The sequence below is a fragment of the Crinia signifera genome, chromosome 2, assembly GCF_055691185.1.
Source record: "Crinia signifera chromosome 2, ASM5569118v1, whole genome shotgun sequence".
NCBI lineage: Eukaryota > Metazoa > Chordata > Amphibia > Anura > Myobatrachidae > Crinia > Crinia signifera.
The window spans coordinates 133428201-133449109 of record NC_139218.1 but is presented as its reverse complement, the minus strand read 5'-3'; the positions used below and the strand labels follow the sequence as shown (position 1 = coordinate 133449109).

The window sequence follows — 20909 nt, the reverse complement described above, 5'->3', positions numbered from 1 at the left end:
CTGGGGTGCTGGAGCCCGACACAGGGTAGATGGGAAGCGATCTGGGGGCCGGGCTGGGGAGCAATAGGCAGGCCTGTTGGCCGGGAGAGCAGCTGTTCAACCTGCGCAGCGTGACCTCTGACTGTCGCGCTGCACAGAGACGCAGGCTGGGCTTCGGAAATTGAGTCCTCAGGTGCTGCCCAGCATTAGACTGTGCATGCACAGTATAATCTCAAAATCCCGGGATTAGAAACTCCAATTCTGGGATTAAAATCCTGGAAGTTTTGGAGCCAAATCCCAGGATCCCACTGATCCCGGGATTGGCCACCCTAGTTCAATGCGAGTAATTTTCCTTTGATATTTATGTTGAATTCCATTCATACACTTTGTGATACTTTGGCACTTCAATAAAGCACTTCTCAAACAGGAAGCACAGCCATTTTGTCAGAAAATGCACCTGTATTTTATGATTTCTAATTACATTTTTCCCCCACTCTTTCACAGAGGTTCAATGTTCTGATCCACATGTTCCATATTCAATTAAGTTGTCAGGATTTGCGGGCCCATATTCTCTCAATTCTGCTGTGATATTTGAATGTAAGGACGGTTACACCATGAAGGGATCCGGTTCCATCACCTGCAAGTTGACCAATCAGTGGGAGCCTGAAGTCCCAGAGTGTCTGAGTAAGTATTTCTTATACTTTATAGTTGTGAAATCATGTTTTTACCACAGGTTATGGCTGTTTGATAGCTATCCATTTATTTATGTGAGATCCATGAATATGAGAACAGGTTTTGAAACGAAACAAAAAAAAAAATACAGCCTATTGGTGTGATGGCACCCAAACGTCTGAATCTCGTGACTCTGACCCTGACTCACTTTGGGCTTTGGTCCCTGTAGACTGGCTGAGAGCCCTATGTATGCACACACACACATCATTGTTTTAAGTTTGTGTGGGCATCAAACTCAAACTACGCCTCTGATACTGCTGACTGTATTTTGAGTATGCATATACTGGATGATCATCATATTGTCAAGATGCAACATAAAGCTATGTCCCTATACATCTTTGCCGCAATCACGCCAAACAACCCCTCCTGGTACGCCAGGTCCTGTGAGAATCTGCTAGCATTGAGCATCTTTCTTGCTAAAATATGTGACTAGAATGCATCGGTGTGCCATGAGTCCAACTGGGGACATCTGTTACTGGCACTACTGGGGACCTGATATGTAACTGGCACTACTGAGGTGAAAAAAGTATAAATACAGTATCCATTGTTTGTCACAGGGAGAACCTGGATTCAGTATTGAATCCCGGGGGTCGGGATCCCGGCGTTCAGAATCCCGACGCCGGAATCCGGACAGCCGAAATGCCGACAAGGAGGGGACGTGGATCGCCCCCCCTTGCGGGCTCGCTGCGCTCGCCACGCAGCGGGCCCGGTGCCTCGCTACGCTCGGCACACTAATTTATTCTCCCTCCATGGGTGTCGTGGACACCCCAGGAGGGAGAATGTGTCGGCATTTCGGCGGTCAGGATTCCGGCGTCGGGATTCTGAACGCCGGGATCCCGACCGCCGGGATTTTAACTGCATCCCGGAGAACCTGATAGCACTGAGGTGATGATGAATGCTCTTTAGGTACATTCTGATTAAACTTTTTTTTAATTCATAGGGGCAAATTTATTAAGATGGGAGTTCTATTTCAGATGGGATGTTGCTATGGGCAACCAATCAGAATCTACTTATTTATTTAGCACTTTCTAGAAGATAATAGATACAATCTGATTGGTTGCCCTCAGCAACATCCCATCTGAAATAGAACTCCCATCTTAGTTAATTTACCCCATAGTGTCAGTTTGACACTTTTACGCTTTTATATTTGCTACATTACATTTTTTTAGTTATAAATCTAATGGCCGATTATGACTATCCTATTTTCTATCCGTTTTCTATAGCCTATTTTGACTATGCGGGTTTGGCTAACTGCACTTGCCATTTTGACTATCTTGCTATTTGGCCCTAGGCCATTGTCAAAATAGCCTTGCCGGAGCAGATTATTTCCCCTTGCGATACCACCCTAGAATTTCTTCTTTCTCTTCCACAACTTAGACAAGGAACAAAATAATATGGCACAAAGGACACTATGAAAGGCCTTTCTTACATTGTCATTTTTCTATTTGTGACAGCACCCACTGACATAGTTGGTCTTTGAGAGCTGCAAAATTATTGGCTACTAAAATGTTCCCTAGTGTATGTCCAATGGGGAGAGACTGATGAGACAAATATTGGGGAGTAGCAAATGAAGCGCCTCTGTCGATGGTGGGGGTCTGCGCATGTGCTTAGGCGCTAATTTGAATGTGCAGACCCCCGCAGCCAGTGCCTTCGGCGATATTTGTAATCGCTGTGGTGCTTGCAGCCTGATTGACAGGCAGGGGGCGTTCCATGGGCGTACCTGCAAAAGACGGTGAGCTGGCCACAGGCAACGCAGGCATTCCCCTGCCTACTCACATGTCTGCACCCGCCCCCAATTCGCAGAAGACCATGCAGCTGAAAAGTAAGTCCTGGGCTTCCTTTTGGATGTGTGCAGAGGAAAAATCCTTTGATGGTAAGTAGCCATGGTAGGTAAAAAGCAAAGGATTTTTTCCTCTGTGCGGGCAACAGTGAGCAGATGTGTTAGCATACACATCCACTCGCAGGGTAGCAAGGGGTTTTAAGAGTCTGGTGGGGGGTGCATGCATTCAGTGGGGTGGCGGTAACCTGTGTTCTAGGCTTCAAATAAATGCAGCCAAGTGAGCAGGTCTGAAGTACACCCATTGTTTCTACAACGACTCATCATAATTGCTGGCACCATATAAATATCAAGATCCTGCAAGATGTGGGCCCTAGAGTCATTATTATGTTTGTATTTTTACTACTCCCGTGTTCCCCTTAAAAAAAAAAAAGACATTAATTGCAAAGAAGATTTTAAAAATACTATTCTTGAATGTAGATAGTACATGCCTATATATTCTTTCTTCACAGAGACTTGTGAATGGATCACAGTGAACTTTTCAGGTCTTTTTACCAAGAAGTATTCATTTCTCATCTTCCAGAGTTGAGGAATGACAACTTCCCCTCCGGCTATCACTGCTAGCACCACAATGCATCAGCCCAGTGTCGATACACTGTTTCTCACTGCCAACTCCACTGGCCATGTGCGAGATTTTTCAATACATCATGAGCTCTCCTGTGCAGCATGGAGCCAGCAGCAAAGTAACAATCACTGTGAATAGGGTCATAATCGATAGCTGCAGGTGTAGGAATGGTCTATGCCACTGACCATACATGTGTCACGAGACACCGTCAGCGCACGGCAGGTCTGGTACTCACCCGTCTGTGCGCCTCGGTGGCTCTCTGTAATGGCTGCTGCACGGCGGGTGGATAGTTTCCATGGGGCATTCTAGGATTTGGCAGCTTGCTCAGGTGGCCATTTGGGTCCTCAGGTTTTCAGTATTTTAGTTTTTTTTCCTCATATAGGGTGAGATTCTCTAAAGCAGAAATGCGATAAAAACCCCGTTATCAGGGTTTTTACCGCATTTCTGTATCTCTATGGCCCCTCCGCACCGGCTCACATCTTAAAGCTTAATCTTCATTTTTCAAAGTGGTTTGAGTATATAAGATACCTATAGACTGAGTTTTGTAACATTTAGCCATCAGATATAGGAACCAGAAACATGAATCACGTGACCCGGAACCGACTAATTCAGCAGGGTATAAATACGGCTGTAGGTTCAGTCACTTTCAGCTGTCGAAACACATTGGCCACTAGAGTCACTGAGCTTTTCTACCTGGGTTGTGACCCTGTCCATTACAGGCCACTCCTCAGGTACTTTGTATTTTATTTGTATGTTTTTAAAAGTTCATGTTTTAAACTGTAATAAATTAGTGTGACACTTAGATGGCTTTCTTTTGTTTGTGTACTATGCCATTTGCGAGTGTATTCAGTATGGAGGGACACAACTGAGACAAAGATAAAGAAACCGCTATATGTGTTTATCCATCATTCGTGCTGTAAGTAACGGTATGCACTGTCACACTAAGAAATATTCACCAAAGGTGACATCCCTAAAGAAACTTTTTACATACACAGTGTTATATATTCTCCTGTGAGTTTTGGTATGATTTCCTATGCATCCTTAAAATAATTTTGAATTGTTGAAATCTTTGAGGATTTACACAGTATTTTTGTTTTCTGATTCATAAAACGTGGCTGTATGGAAATTGGCATAACAAATTTAAGGGATCAGACAGAATTAAAGAAACCTTGATAGGAGTCTTCTTATCTAGTTTTCTGTGAGTATGGTACGCTATCCATTCACATCACCCTTGTCCCACAGATGGTGACCCTATAAAAGAAACCTTGATGCATGGGATCTCACTATTTAATTCTGTGAGTTTGGTACACCATCATTTGTGTTTCCCCATCACGTTCTGATTAGTTTATTTATCCGAAAAGAATTTGACACCTCCTTTTATTTTTTTCTTTATTGTCACGATTCACCATTGTTCACCATACGGAGACAAGCAGCCATCAATGTTATTCTTCCAGCAACAGATTTCTATAAAGGAGGTCTTCCAGTGATCCTCCATTAACATGGAGGCTGCAAGGACTTCCGATTGCGCCTTGGGACATTCTTTTTCTCTTTTTTTTTGTTGGGTCTAGGAACTTATCCTGGATGGCCTCAAAATGGGTGATTTACTTCACCCCAAAAAAGGGCTATAATTGGATAGATTTTATATCTGTTGAAGAGGTGGAGGATACAGTATATGACTGATTTGTAACAATCCACTGACTTTGTTTTCAAGTGTTTTTCCTAATTATTTCTTCTTTTTATGACATACCTGAATTTGTTTGATTACATTTCTGTATTTTTATTACTAATAATCCTTTTTATTACTGATTTCTGTTATGCAAAGATTGATGGACTGCTGTTTCTTTTTCAGCTGTTTGTGGTTCTCCTCCCGATTTTCCTTATGCAGAACGTGATAAAAGTTCTGATCACCTACCCAATTTCAGTGGCACGACTGTGCAGTACCAATGCAAACAAGGATACCAACCAGTTCCTAATAAAAATAATACTATAACTTGCAAAGACAAAATCTGGGCCACAGCTGAAGAGTTCTGCAAAAGTAAGTACTTTTGGTTCCTCCTAATTCTTCAATTGGGTTTAATCAAAAAATATGTAGAATTATTTACATTGAAAGGATCTATGCACTGTTCCCATGTCCTGGGATGCCTATCTGTGACCTGCGATCTCTCTGTATCTACCTCAACTTCGGCTCATGGCCCAGGGGTGTGGTTTGCAGCTTGGGATGTATACAAGATATCTACAAGTCTTTACACAGACAAATATATATTTTTGATGCAAATTAGACTTACTAAAACTATTTTACTAGCTTAATATTTTACTTGATAAAACTTTGCATTATACTGTACCTATTTCTCATTCATACGTGTAATGCAGACAGGGATTTAAAATATACATGTCAGTTAAAATGGTATATCAGGCATTGCTAGTTTATTTAGAAAAGTTACCGTACAACAGAAATAACCAATCATTCTCCATAGCACCATAAAGATTAAAATCAAAATGCATTTTTGAGTATTGCAAAAATAAAATATAGAGCACTGTGTTATAATGGGTGTGGATCAGTTGGTCACCAGCAAGTTGTTAGACAGTCATTTGGTCAACACCATTAGACATACATTTAGGTAGTAATGTGTCAAGGTCGACATGCAGAAAAGTCGACATGAGTCTAGGTCGACAGGGTCATAAGGTCAACAGCGTCATTAGGTTGACATGGGTTAGGTCGACGGTCAAAAGGTCGACATGGGGTTTTTCACGTTTTTTTTACCCGAATGTCAACACAGTCAACATGGACACAGGTTAAAGTGCACTGCGTCCCCATGCTGTGCTTGCCATGTTCGAGCTCGGTGCCTCGCTACATGCGCCACACTATTTTATTCTCCCAGTACGCCCTAGTGGATAGTAGCATGAATTACTGCCTGTCGGCACATGTTCACTCAAAAAAACAGTGAAAAAACCCAATGTCGACCTTTTGACATTCGACCTAATGACCCTGTCTACCTAATGACCCTGTCGACCTAACCCATGTCAACCTTCCTGCTTGTCGACGTAGACACATATCGACCTTCCTGCATGTCGGCCTAATGATGTCACCCTAATGACTGTCTAACAACTTGCTGGTGACCCAATGACTCTATCCCGGTATAATAGTTTCTGATGGATAAAGTTAAATCTTAAGCAATGCATCTCAGGCAGTGGCTTTACCCCCTTACCCTTTTTCTTTACCCCATGATAATCCACCCACAAGAGATTGGTGTTTCCCCTCATAATAACTAGTAGCCTAACGATAAAGTATGGTGAATGAAAATAATTTGATTAAAAACGGAGTCTCCCTATATTGTATTTCCAGTTAAAAGCCTGTCAAAATGACATCTTCTGCAAAGTACCGTACTTTCACTTTGAGCTGTGAAAGTTTTAACTTTCACTTTGAGCTGTGACCGTTTGAAACAAATCAGTGTCCCTGTAAAAATTACTTTAACTTTCTGTTATGACATCTTTTTAGCACACAAAGGAGTAATTTGTCCCATCAAGTGGCCTCTAGTGGTCAGCAGTGGCATTTCACCTCATAGAGGTGAGGAGAGTTAGCCTTTTATATATGTAGATTATTATATTGTTTATTTATATGGCACCACAAGGGTTCTGCAGTGTCTAATAGATAAACAAATGAGCAAAACAAGAAAACATTGACTTGCAGTACAAGACAATGTAGAACATGTATATATGGTGTGTAAACAGCGGCGTAACTATAGCACCGCAGCCACCGCGGGGGGGGGGGGGGGGGGGCGCTGTGCATGTGGGGGCGCCGGGGGCTGCGGTGCTATAGTTACACCCCCCCAATCCCCCGCAGACTTACCTATCTCGCTGGTCCCGGCGGCTCCGTTCTTCTGCTGAGGACCACCACAAAATGGCCGCCCCCATATAGCACACAGTTCTCTGAAACTGTCTGCTGTATGGGGGCGGCCATTTTGTGGTGGTCCTCAGCAGAAGAAGAACGTAGCCGTCGGGACCAGCGCGATAGGTAAGGCTGCAGGGGATTGGGGGGGGGGGGTTTGCATGGGCGGCGGGGGATTGGGGGTGCTTGGCGGGGCGGCCAAAACTTAGTTACGCCACTGTGTGTAAAGATTGTTGTATAAGTAGACATGACACTGAAAAAATAATTAGGGTGGCAGAGACCTTGGGTCAGGTGCTGCCAAAAGGAGTACGGAATAAAAAATAGTCTCATTTAATATGTGACTTCATTAGAATTAACAATTGTATACGTTTTACTTTTCCTGTTTTCCCTTAACCCTCTCCAAGTTTTTTTTTTAAATCTCAACAATAAAAATGTAAATAGTAATAAGTAGATTAATTATAATAATTATTCAGAAATTAATTGGAACAGGTACAGAGAAGGGTGACTAAGCTAGTAAAAGGTCTTGAATCACTAGAATACAAAGATAGGTTACTCTGGCTGAATATGTTTTCACTGGAGAAACAGAGGTTGAGAGGTGATATGATTAGTATGTTCAAATACAGGATTGGGAATCACATGGAACTGGGAGATGATTTGTTCACTAACAGGCCTATACTTAGGACACGCGGGTATGTACTGAGGCTCGAGGAAAATAAATTCCATACTGAATTAAGAAATTATTCACCATTAGAGCAGTCACATTCTGGAACTCATTGCTGGTTGGGGTGATTACAGCAACTACTGTTAATCAGTTTAAATCAAAACTGGATACATTTTTGGGATGCGGTCATTTGGTCTACTGCATTATGGTCGACAGTCATTAGGTCGAATCCATTAGGTCGACATGCTAAAAGGTCGACATGACTCTAGGTTGACATGGGAAAGGGTCGACATGATTCTAAAGGTCATTCGAAAGGTCATTAGTTCGACAGGTCATTAGTTCGACAAGGTCATTAGTTCGACATTGTCTATGTCGACATTCACAAGGTCGACATGGAGTTTTTCACTGTTTTTTGAGCCAACATGTACCGACAGGCGGTATTTCATGCCCTACCATCCACTAGGGCGTGGTGGGAGAATAAAATAGTGTGCCGAGCGTAGCGAGGCACCGTGCCCGACACATAGCGAGCGCAGCGAGCGATGCGAGGGGATGCAGTGCACTTTAAACTGTGTCCATGTCGACTGTGTTGACATTCAGGTAAAAAAACAGTGAAAAACCCCATGTCAACCTTGTGAATGTCGACATAGACAATGTCGAACTAATGACCTTGTCGAACTAATGACCTGTCGAACTAATGACCTTTCGACCTAGAATCATGTCGACCTTTTCCCATGTCGACCTAGAATCATGTCGACCTTTTAGCATGTCGACCTAATGGATTCGACCTAATGACTTTCTACCATAATGCAATAGACCAAATGATCCCAACCCACATTTTTGGCCACTAAGGGAATCCTGTAGATATGACTTACTCAAGTCAGTAGTTACAAGTCAGATAGGTCGAACTTAGCCTTAATTACTATGTTACTATCCTAGTGCGGATGTGCTTTGTCTCTCCTCCTAGATAACTAAACTGGGCATGTGTGAGCTCTCGCAAGCATGGGAAGATCTTCCATGCAGCCCAGAGTTGGCAACCCTGATGTGGTGATGGGTAGCCACAACTGCAGCTTTCAATATTGATAGCTTCAGTCGTTGCAGTGCTACTTACCGTTTATACAATGGCTGGTCAATCAGTGCAATAGCTTAAATATAGCAGCATTAATAAATGCACCTCTGTCTTTTTCCAAACGTCTACTCCTCATACACAGAGGAGAAGCAGTATCTGACCCAAAACGTGTGCCGATACCACTTCTCTCCATAGCTTTGTTTCATACATCTACCACATAATTCCTATACTCCATAGATTGATCAACTGTGGTTTCTTTCCCAGCTGTGTGTGAGTCACCTCCCACACTCTCTGATGCAGAACTTGATGAAAGCTTTGCCAACCTACCGATGTACTTCGATGGTATGACAGTGCAGTACAATTGCATGACAATGTACAAACGTGACCCTGGAAAAAAAAATACTATAACTTGTGTGGATAGAAGATGGTCCGAGTCTGAACAGTTTTGCATAAGTAAGTACTTTTGTTTTCCTCCTATAGCTGTATGTGTATAGTTTTCTAAATTAATAATTTGCACTCACAGTTACCTCATGTTAGCAGTGACGAGAAATGTTACCTCATGTTAGAAGTGACAGAAAATGTCCAAGTTGTTTAAAGTTGTCCACCACTGTCTGATCCGGATCTCCTTTCGCAATACAAATAGTTGAACGATGGACTGACACACTGGCACATTATACTACAGTATAAACAGATAATCTCATTGTCTAGGAAAACACATGTTGGATTTTGTATATTTTATATAACAGGGGTTTTCTAAAAGTAGGACCTGATTGTAAGTATCTGAGTGGGAAATTTACTAACATTGCGGGATACGGACGATCCTGGGTACAAATTGATATGACCAGCATCGGCTGTATTCCGTTGAAAATATGAATACATGAATAGGGCAAATGTACTAACCTACTGTATTAACCTGATTCATATTTTTTGATGATCAAATACTTACAAAGCGGTAGCATCGCATGAATCAGTCAGATCCCTGCAATGCTGCCTTGTGTAAAAAAAAAGAATAAATCAGTTAAAAAACTGTGTGTGGTCACCCCGCACGGGATACGGTCACTAGGTCTACAGCATGATGGTCGCAATAGCTTAAATATAGCAGCATTAATAAATGCACCCCTGTCCTTTTCCAAACGTCTCCTCCTCATACACAGAGGTCGACCTGGGGAAGGTCGACAGTCAAAAGGTCGACATGGGGTTTTTCACATTTACTTTCAAGCCATGTGCCGACAGGTGGTATTTCATGCCCTACCATCCACTAGGGCATGGTGGGAAAATAAAATAGTGCCCGAAGCATGGCGAGCGCAGCAGGGATGCGGTGCTACGTTTCAGTGTCCATGTCGACTGTGTAGAAATTCGGGACAAAAAGAATGTGAATAACCCCATGTCGACCTTTTGACTGTCGATCCTTCTCCATGTCGACCTAATGACCCTGTCCACCTAACCCATGTTGACCTACAGTCATGTCAACCTTACTGCATGTCGACCTTAGCGCATGTCGACCATCCTGCTGTCTACCCAATGATCCATACACCCCTGCACGGCTATAGCCAGTCCCAGGCTCATAGAGCCAGTGTTGGTTGTCGAAATACAGGGGCAAACAAGTTGAGGTCCCCTCATATTTCTGTAACCAGCACCAGACTCATGGGCCAGTCCTGGTTCCCAAAATACCGTGGACAAAGTGACTAGGGTTCCTCCCCATATTTTGACAACCAGCACCAAGCCCAAACAGTCAGTAAGGCCAATGCCATAGCCGTGGGAAAATATCTATATAAGTTCCTCCGGCCTGAGCATTAACCCCTGACTGGTCAGCTCGGGCCATTACCCTTTGGAAGTGGGGACACCCCCCTCTCCCTCCAGGCTACTTCCTGTCCAGGCTGAAGCCCGGGCTGATATGGTGGTGTAAAATAAACTATTGGGTTAAGCTGTGGAACTACAAGTCCCAGCATGCGGGCCCGCTTATACTTGTAGTTCTACAACTTAACCAATAATCAAATAGCACATATACACCTTAGAAAAATACAACTTTAATTCATACTACATTCACTCATACATACTTACCTATAGTTTCCAACGTAGGCCCTTTCTCTTCTCCAATAAAATCCATAGGTGTACATGCAGAAAAAAATTATACTCACCAACCAATCCGGTGTAGATCGCGTCCTCTTCGGTCCATGTAGCATCCAGGGATTAAAGAAAAACAAACTGCTGTCTCGATACCATTAAAAAGTGGAGAAGCCTCAAGTGTGTTTACACCTGGGACTCCTCCCCCGAACTGGAGGATTTGCTGATGTCAGACACTGGGTCCTCCCCATCCAATCAGCAGCGGGCTCCAGGGAAGCTCCGTGGCTGATTGCCTATTTGCGGCTCCATAGAATCCCATATCAAAGTTTGACCTGGGCGTCTATGGGCGGTTCCCATCATAGATGCCCATGGCTGGTTATTGCTGGGCAGGGGGACTGCATGCTGTTTTATATATTTATTCTTTTTTTTACAGAGAAGCCTGCACGGATCTGACTTCAGCCAAATACGCCTGGAAAATGAGGAGTATTTTCCAGGCGTATTTTCGGGTCAAATACCTGCCGTATTTTACATATGAACTGGTAGTAAATTTTAAATCACCATTCGATTGAATGGTGAATTTCTTTCATATTTTTTTTATGGCGTATGCATTCGTATTTGGAAGTACGATTCATATTTTAGTGAATTTCCCCCTAAATGTTACACATCCCAAACAACTATAGCAATCCCTTGGTTTAGTAATCATAGTTGCTGTTTGATTTAGCAAAATAAGAAACATCTCCTCAAACTAATTTGTTATGTATGGTTTTTTCCTCGGGACTGTATTTTCCACATACAGTGGGGGCGGCATGCATGGTGTAATGGTCAGCATTTCTGCCTCACAGCACTAAGGTCATGGGTTCGATCCCCACCATGGCCCTAACTGTGCGGAGTTTGTATATTCTCCCCGTGCTGCGTGGGTTTATTCTGGGTACTCCGGTTTCCTCCCACACTCCAAAAATGTACTGGTAGGTTATTTGGCTCCTAACAAAAATTAACCCTAGAATGTCTGTGTATGCATGTACATGTGGTAGGGAATATAGATTGTAAGCTCCACTGGGGCAGGGACTGATGTGAATCTCTGTAAAACGCTGCGGAATATGTGTGCACTATATAAGAAACTGTTTATAAATAAATACTAGAGGTGTGCAGTTAAGTATCTATATGTGCAGTGCATTGGAAGAGTAGACCCAATCTGACTGGTTGTGAACTGTAATCTCTGACAAAGGTTTTAATGAAATGTCAAGGCACAGAATCGTATATGTAAGAAGCACTACACACCAAAGTAGTCAGCATGTCCACTTCCTTCACACACTTTTATGGAGATCAACAGAGGCAATGATCTTGGTCTGCAACAGCAGGAGAATTTGGACTGGCTGCAAGCTGCTTTTGGGTGTTTGGTTGTCTTACAGTGTATTTGAATGTTCTGCAAAATTTTGGTACAGGGCGTGCCGGATGATCACAACAGTCAGGATTCTTACGGTGTTTTGTCCGACATCGGAATCCCAACTGTTACAAGCCTGACATTCAGGTTGCCGACTTACAAAGCCTATTTGCCCTTGTAAGGATCCATGACCCCATAGAATAGAATAGGTGTGCAGGTTTGATTATCACTGGCAATGGATTTTGGATCTTCAGCTTCGACCCCGAGACCATCGGCCCAGTGGACCTCAGTTTCAGGTGCTCTGCCAGAATTTGTGATGAAAGCTTAGCATGGTCAAACAGATGGTAGCTGTTTTTGTGGCCAAGTCTGGTCATGTAGTTACCATACCACTAGTGCAGCAGCACAACCAACACCTGCTGCAAGTGCTGGGAGGCAATTTCAGCCACCGTCCAAGAATTTGCGCTTGTGGTGCCAATCTCTATCATGACCGTGCACATTCCTACAAATCTAGGAAAGTGTTGGATTTTCTTGCCCGTGAGCTTCGTCATCTGCTCTCTAGACCGGGCACCTTGCGACTTCTTTGTGTTTTCATAAATCAAGCGTAAGATGTATGTACAGTAATTCAGTGGAAGCTGCAGTGGAGATCTTCATCAAGCATATAGAAGACATACCTACTTCGGACTGGTTCAGCTGCTTCACCAAGTGGTTTGAGCGCATGTAACTTTTCATCCACTCCTCTGGTGAATAGTTTGAAAAAAAATGTAATGTTCGCTTTTTTTGTAAATATAATACTTTTTTTGCATCCAGAAACTTATTGCACAACCCTTGTATATTAATGTCCCTAATTTATTGTATGTATTACAACTCTAATTGGAACTATCCACAACATGTGCAATACTGATTTTGAAACCTAGGAAAAATGTGGGTATAACTAACATTAAGAATTGTATGTACTATGCCTTGGGCCCATTTATCAAAATCAGCAATTTATTTGTAGTCTTTTTTTTCCATCAATACATTTTTATTGGTACAGAAAGTTTATATGTGGTACAAAAAGAAAGAGGGGAGGGGGGGGGGGGTGGACATGGACTTCAATCGTAATCAAGTTTACAAATTGGCAAACAGCACATAACATGTCGCTACGCAGAGCGACCAATACAAGGAGCCTAGTTATAAACATAGCAAAATATGTCTAACACAATGGTCCTCAAATACCATAAATGGGAGTAAGTTAACAAGCATAGAGGGAAGAAGGAGCAGGCTTGGGGCTCTGGTCTTGGGGTGGAGAGGCATCTGGGGGCTCATTCAGGCTGAACTATGATGAAGGCAAGGAGGTTGTGGAGGGAAGGAATCTGGTACCATCTCCTTCTGTGGTAAAAAAAGGAACCATGGTAACCAACGGGAGTGGGGGTGGGAGGGTCCAGAAGGGGAGGATAGTGAGCTGGTTTCCATAAGGTAGTGATGGTTTGTTTTCAAGATAACCTGGAGGAGGGATGGGGGGGAGGGTTGTTTCCATTGCTGGGCTAAGGACATATGCTTTTTCTGCTGGGGCTCCCGGGGGGAACACGTGAAATAGAGCAATACTTCATGACGGGGTCAGCATAAGCTGGAGGACAGTAGAGATTAACTTGAAGACCTTGTCCCAGTACGTCCGGAGTTTAGGACAGGACCAGAAGATATGGTATATGTTGCCCACACAGTCACACTGCCTCCAGCATTGGTTAGAGCAGGATGGCCAGAAAGTGTGGAGACGGTCAGGGGTCAGATAGAGTCGATTGATGAGTTTAATGTGCATCTCAGTGTGGGTAAGGCAGCGGGACATTGTGTAGGAGGATAGAAAAATCCGTCGCCACTGAGAAGGCGAGAATGACTCGCCAAGGTCTGACTCCCACTTCCTATGGGCAGAGGTCTTGGAGAACTCAGAAGGAGTTACCAATGTTTTATACCAAAAGGAAATGTCTCCTGTAGAGTGTAACAGGGATGGTCTAGAGAGAACTATCTGTGAGAGTGCATCCGGGGGGGAGTAGTTGTGTAAATTGGCTTTCCACCAATGTGCGAGTTGTAGATAGTGGTAATGTTCTGTATTGGGAAGTGAAAACCGGCGCTGGAGGGTAGTAAAGGGAATCATAGAGTGAGCGTCCAAGACGTCACCCAGGGAGACAATTCCGCAGGATCTCCAAACAGTCAAAAGGAGATTGGGAATTAACTTCGCTACTGTGGTGATGGGCAGGGTAGTAATGAGGGAATACGGAGCAGGGAAAAGTGGCAATCAGTTGGTCCCACACGTAGAGAGTGGCTTTAGTGGATGGGAGTAGGTTCGGGAGGGCAATTCTAACATGTTTTGGGATCTTAAGTAAGTCTGATAATAGGAGATGGGGGGAGCGGGTTTGTTCAATGCTCACCCATGCTCTAGGGGGAGTAGGGTCAGTGTAGTTTTTAATTGGGGCTAGTAGGCAAGCTGACTGGTAGTGGAATAGGTCGGGGAGGTCAAGTCCCCCAAAGGCTCTGGGGATCGACATCTTTGAGCGGGCCATTGCTGGGGGTCTAGCTGACCAGACATATTTTGTCAAAATGGAAGTAGCAAGTTGCAAAGACTTTTTGGGGAAAACATAGGGAATGGTGCGGAACAGGTACATTAGGGAGAAGTGACATTTTAAATGCCGCCAAGCTTCCCATCCAGGAAATTTCAAATGACAACCAGGACTTGGATATAGCAGCCAGGGATGTGAGGAGTGGGGTTAGGTTGGCATCAAAAACATTAGCCATGAGGGGTGAGATATGTATGCCAAGATATTTTATCGAATCGGTTTGCCAATTATATTTGTAGGTAGCTTTGAGGTGGGGTAAGGAATTGTCGAGGTTTATCGGGAGAGCGTCAGTTTTCGTCGTGTTGAGCTTGTAGTAAAAAGCCACACTGTATGAAGCGAGTGTTGAGTGGAGAGGCGGAAGGGAGGTAACAGGGTTGGTCACAAAAAGCAGTACGTCATCCGCAAAGAGACTAAGCTTGTGGCTGGTAGGGCCTATATGTAGACCTGGATGGTTGGGGTCGTTGTGGATGGAAATGGCCAGGGGTTCTATGGAGAGAACAAAGATTAATGGGGAGTGAGGGCAGCCCTGTCTGGTGCCGTTGAAGATCTTAAAATAATCAGATACAAAGCCGTTGCTGAACACCCGGGCAGACGGGGAGCTATATAGCGACAGAATTGACGTAAGGATCCGATCTCTAAAGCCAAAGCGAGACAACACCTCCTGCATGTATTTCCAGTTTAGTCTATCAAATGCTTTTTCAGTGTCTAAGGACAGGAGGAGGAGGTCTTGCTCCGCAGAAAGAGAGTCAACCAGGTCGAACACTCTCCTGGTGTTATCCGAGGCTTGTCGGCCTGGGACAAATCCCGTCTGGTCCGGGTGCACCAGCAAGGGCAAAAATTCATTGATACTGAGCGCCATTAGTTTGGCAAACAATTTAATGTCATTATTCAATAATGCAATAGGACGGTAATTTTGACAGAGGGCAGGATTTTTGCCTGGTTTTGGGATGGTTACTATGCGGGCTTCCAATAATTGGGGTGGCAAAGCCTGTGGAGGATAGTTCATTAAAGAGATTAGTTAGGTATGAGGATAGGAGGTCGCTAAAGGTGATATAGAAGTCTGTTATGAACCCATCAAGCCCGGGAGCTTTATTGCGGGGGAGGGATTTAATAGCTGACTGACCCTCTATCTGTGTCCAAGGGGCGTTGAGAGAGTCTAATTGTTCCGGGGTGAGGGAAGGGAACTGTAGGCCGTCTAGGAAGCCAGAAATGGAGTCACTAGTGGGCTGTGGTGTGGAGGAGTCTGAAGATAGGTTGTATAGCTTGGAGTAATAGTCTGCAAATTGGTTAGCAATGTCCTTGGGATTGCTGAATTTCTCTTTATTAGGGGAAATGATACATTTGATTCTGTTCGTAGCTTGCGGGCAAGCATTCTGCTTGACCTGTTACTAGAGCGGTAACATTTGTGTCGTAACCTATTCAGGGCAGACTGGGTGCGTGCAAGGAGGAGCTTTTGGAGTTGGCTACGTACAGCAGCCAACTCTTTCTTTAAAAGGCTAGATGGAGCCGTTTTGTTTTGGGCTTCAAGGGTAATCAGCTTAGCCTCTAGGGCCTTTTGAGCCATAATGGCTCTATGTTTCATGTTGGCCCCTGCTTGTATGGCCGCGCCTCTAGTGACCACTTTAAAAGCGCACCAGTGGTTGGTTATGGAGGTGTCCTTTGGCAAGTTGTTGGACATGTAGGAGTTGATTGCTGTTAAGATGGTATTTTTAGCTGTGGGGTCCGTCAGCAAGTGTGGGAAGAGGCGCCACGGCCTGGGGGGGAGTTTGGACGGGTGAAAGTCCCATTGCCACACAATGGGGGCATGGTCAGACCATGTGATTGGGAGGATGTTGACTCCTGTGGTATGTTGCAGGGACCATTTGTCAAAGAGGACAAAATCGATCCTAGAGTACGTGTTGTGCACTGGGGAATAAAAAGTATACTCCCAGACGGTTGGGTAGGTCGTTCTCCAAGTGTCATACAGGTCGAATTCTAACAGGAGGTTGCGAAATGCTAGGGATGTGTTGGTGGAAGTGGGTTGGCGGGTAGAGGGTTGTCGGGATTTGTCCAATAGGGGGTCTAGGGTCAGGATAAAGTCACCCAATAGTATCAGGGAGCTCTTGGCAGATCTTCTAACAAGGGAGAACCATTTGCATAGGAAGGGCATCTGGTTTGAGTTGGGAGCATAAATGCAAACGATAGTGGTGTGAGTCTATCATCGAGGAGGATAGTTAACAGTAAATATCTACCATTCTTGTTGGCTATCTGGGAGTGGAGGACAAAGGAGGTGTGTTTGTTAAACAGAAGTGCCACACCATTTTGCTTAGAGGGACCATTAGCAAAATAAACCACAGGGTAGTTCGAGTCTTTAAAGGTAGGGGGCTTGGAGGAGGCAAAATGTGTCTCCTGAAGGGCAACCACGTCTGCCTTTTGCTTATGGAAATATGAAAGAGCTAACCTACGCTTGTTAGGGGAGTTCAGCCCTCTGACGTTTAATGAGAAAAATGTAGGCATTATAAGGACTTAAGGAAGTGCTAATAAAAGGCAGAGAGTACCCACTGGGGGGGTGTTGGATCTAGGGGACAAGGTAGCGACAGTTACTGCGGTCCGGAGGTAAAGGGGGAAGGGGGGAGAAGGGGTGGGAGGGGGAAAGAAAACAGAGTAGGGGTTGGGGCAAAGGGAAAGGTAAAACAAAAGGGTCCAACAAATGGGACCCGCATGACTACTGCAGGGGAGTGAAAAAAGGGGGGTTCTTGCAGTAGTATGGAGGTGTGAGGGGGCGGCCTGGTTTCCTGAAAAGGGAGAAAACAAGGCTGCCACTCATAAATTCCAAAAACATAAAAAGATGTATAATTAAGGAATCTAGCATACTATGATTCAATTAAGAGAAAGTTATTAACTAGTGGACTAAGTTCCTAGAGCCCTGCTTCGATAAACAAACAAACAATAAGCATAATACTTATCAGAAGGTCCTCATCCCAGTGGAGAGGAAAGCAGGGGGTGGATCGGTGAAGTCCACTGAACCTCAGAACATGAACTAGCTTGACGCAGTATAGTTCTTCAAGTGTCGGTCCACTCCTGACGCAGGGACTGCGGGCGTCTCGGTTCTTGGGGTCTGGTAACCGAAATGTCCCATTCTAGCAGAAGCTTGACCCCTGCATCTAAGGAGGACACATTGTAGGTGGTATCTTCATGGTATATGATCAGCTTAACTGGGAACCCCAGCGGTACCGGATTTCGTGGGAACGTAGTGCCGAAGTGATGGGAGCAAATGCTCTTTTACTAGCCAGGGTTGCAGGGGAGAAGTCCTGAAACAGTTGTAGGCCGCCTAAGGTGTCAGTGTTCTTTTGTTCACGGGCCGCTCTTAACAGTTGCTCTTTAATCGTAAAGAAGTGGACCCGGAGGAGTGTGTCTTAGGGTAGGTCGGCGGAGACTGTCCTAGGTCTAGGAAGACGGTGGATGCGATCAATCAGCAGATCATTGGGGTCTACGGAGGGGAGGAGTTTGCGGAACAGGGCAGTAACGTATCCCTCGAGTTCAGAGTTGGCCACAGAGTCAGGTATGACCCTGATCTTGACGTTGTTATGTCTGGATCTGTCCTCGAGATCTGCAAGCTTGGATTTAAACTGGGTAATCTCTTGTTGCTGCCGGTCGGTGGAGGATATGAGGTCATTGTGAGATGCGACCAACTCCTCCATTTTTCTTTCCAGGTGGTCTGTTCTGTCACCTATTGCCACTAGCTCTGTTTTCACTTCACGTATGGAGAGCTTAAGGTCTTTGGCTATTTCTGCTTGAAACGCGGAGAAGACCTGGCATAGAGATTTTACCGTCACAGGCTGATCTGAGTCGGCATCTATCCCTGGCACCCCAGGTGGGGGGTTCAGCTCACCAATCATTCCCAAGGGGTAGGGCATGTGCTTGGGGGAGCTGGTTTGGGATATTGGGATTTGGGAGGATCTCCTGGAGGACATGGAGATCTTCATTGGCACAGTGTCCTTGGCTTTCTTGGAAGGCATCTTGATATTATAGGCACAATAAAGTTGAGAGAGAGAGAAAGATTATGGTACCGTGAGGGTAGTTTCCACACGTTACATTGGCATGTTTGATGCTAGAGACTAAGCGCTAGGGAGTGGCAGCCATGAGGGCAGGGTGCTCACATTTAGGCAAATAGAGGGGAGCCTCCTATGTGACCTTCAATAGTTGCGTGGATGTAGGCCCTGTATGTGGGCAGTTAGGGGTCAGTCAAGGTGTTCACAGTGGACCCTCCTGGGTATCTCCAGAGATGTGGTAGGAGGGGAGTGAGAGGGGTCTATATGCTCAGATCTTGCTGGGCAAGGTGGAAGCACAGCGGTCAAAAATTCTGGGGCTAAGGTGGATGTTTGGAGATGTGGGGCCAGGTATAGGTGGGTAAACCCCAGGAGTCTCCCAGAGAGAGTGACTGTGGAGATCCCAGCCATCAATTCAGGGCACAGCTCTCTGTGTAATGGCGGTGGTGAAGGCTGGCTGCCCTGTCTCTGTGCAGTAAAGGGAGCGAGGTGGAGTGGGGCCAGGTTCCCCCACACTGGGGTACTTACTGATTTGTGGCAAAGTCCCCGCAGCTCCGGCTCTCCAGGGTGTGATTGTGGCAGAGTGACTCGTCCCGTCTCACCAGGGCCCTGCATCAGCGGCTCCCGTGGCGTTAGCTCCCGGCGATGGGCAGTCACATCGGGCTGGTCAGCCCAGGGCCCGGCAGTCCAGCCAACAGTGCGGGGGGGGTCGTCCCAGGCAGGGGGTCGCCAGCACTCTGTATGCGCCGGATTCCTGCGGGCCGCGATCCGGCCGCGGCTCAAAAATTGAGGTCCCGGCTCCCGGACTAGGCCGCAACCTGCAGAAGCGCTAAAAAGCGCTTCCCGGCTCCGCAGCAGGGGTCGGAGGCAGCCGGAGGCACTGAGGGGATAAGAGGTATGCTGTCAGAGGACAGGGTCTGCGGGGAAAGGCAATTAACCGGGTGGTTTATGTGCCGAGTAGCAGGAGCTCCCGTGAAGCACGTCTATCCGGCTTGCGTGCCAGGCCACACCTCAATTTATTTGTAGTCTTGACTTGTAACTATCGATTGAATTTGCAATGGATATTTACAATTATCTCATGGATGTATTACTATACGGGTGCCGGAACAGGGCTTGCGATAAAGCCCTGTCCCAGCGAATCCCATTTGCTACATTTGCATTTGTGATAGACTTTAGCTACTGCACATGTGCAGCTTCATAGCGAATACCATAATAAAGGGAGCCACAGCCTTTCACTGATATGAAATGCCGCTGCACTGACTAATGCCCAACACTGACTCCCCTGGAAAGAAGCTCTGAGCGGCAGCTGCACACTCGGAGGATATGAGTGCAAGCATGGCCAGAGCAAATAATATACATTTAAACTGTCAGTGGATTAGAAAATACAAGGGGGGGGGGGGGGGGGGTGTTAAAGGTATTTCATAAAAAAAAGTTCCTTAGCCTGTCTGTGCCCCATACACCATGGAGAAATCCTCTTCCTGCAGCTGCTGCTGGTTAGGGATGGCATTCGACCATCGATGATTAGAAATCATTGATGGTTTATGGCAGATTTCGAATAGTTTTGCCATCGGTGGGGGAGAACTCAAGCTCAAACATATCGTTTTGTTTTTGCTTTTTCCCCAAGGAGCCAGGACACAGGGCATAGCTCCGCCCCGACTCCCGCAAAGCCCCACCCCCATATTTTGATTGACCCACAGGCCAATCAATCAAAGAAAATGGGTGACCATCGATATGTAAAAACATTGATGGCCAGTTGCACTTTTGCCATCGATGGCAACCATCGATGGCAAAAGCAACGATGGCCATCCCTACTGCTGGTTGGGCTTCTATTATTATCAGAGACAGAAGGGAAAAACCTCTCTCCGTCCTGTAAAAGTAAGCCTTATCGCAATTGCAGTCATCTGCGTGATGCAACTCTCAGCTGGCGTTATTGTCACCAGGCTAATCTCCGGTGATGTTTAACAATTATCTTAGTCAATTTGAGCAGATCGCATTTCCCATTACAATTATGGGAAATGGAAACTGCTTCCTTAAAATATGCGATAATTAAGGTTTGGAGAAGACTTTTGAGAATTCTCCTCCAAATCCTCTTTAGTACATTTAGGTAAAACTAAAATAAAGT

The 20909-nt window shown here is 45.2% G+C and overlaps 1 protein-coding gene across 2 annotated transcripts in view; it reads left to right on the top strand.

Moving 5' to 3' along the window:
- Window positions 1–20909, top strand: part of LOC146060048 (complement decay-accelerating factor-like) — a 113845-nt gene that overhangs the window by 71193 nt on the left and 21743 nt on the right. For both annotated transcript variants that reach the window (XM_083172847.1, XM_083172846.1), the window contains exons 8-10: window positions 484–663; window positions 4963–5148; window positions 8991–9179. In XM_083172847.1, the coding sequence (XP_083028973.1) occupies window positions 484–663; window positions 4963–5148; window positions 8991–9179 (555 nt within the window). The remainder of the gene's footprint in view (window positions 1–483; window positions 664–4962; window positions 5149–8990; window positions 9180–20909) is intronic.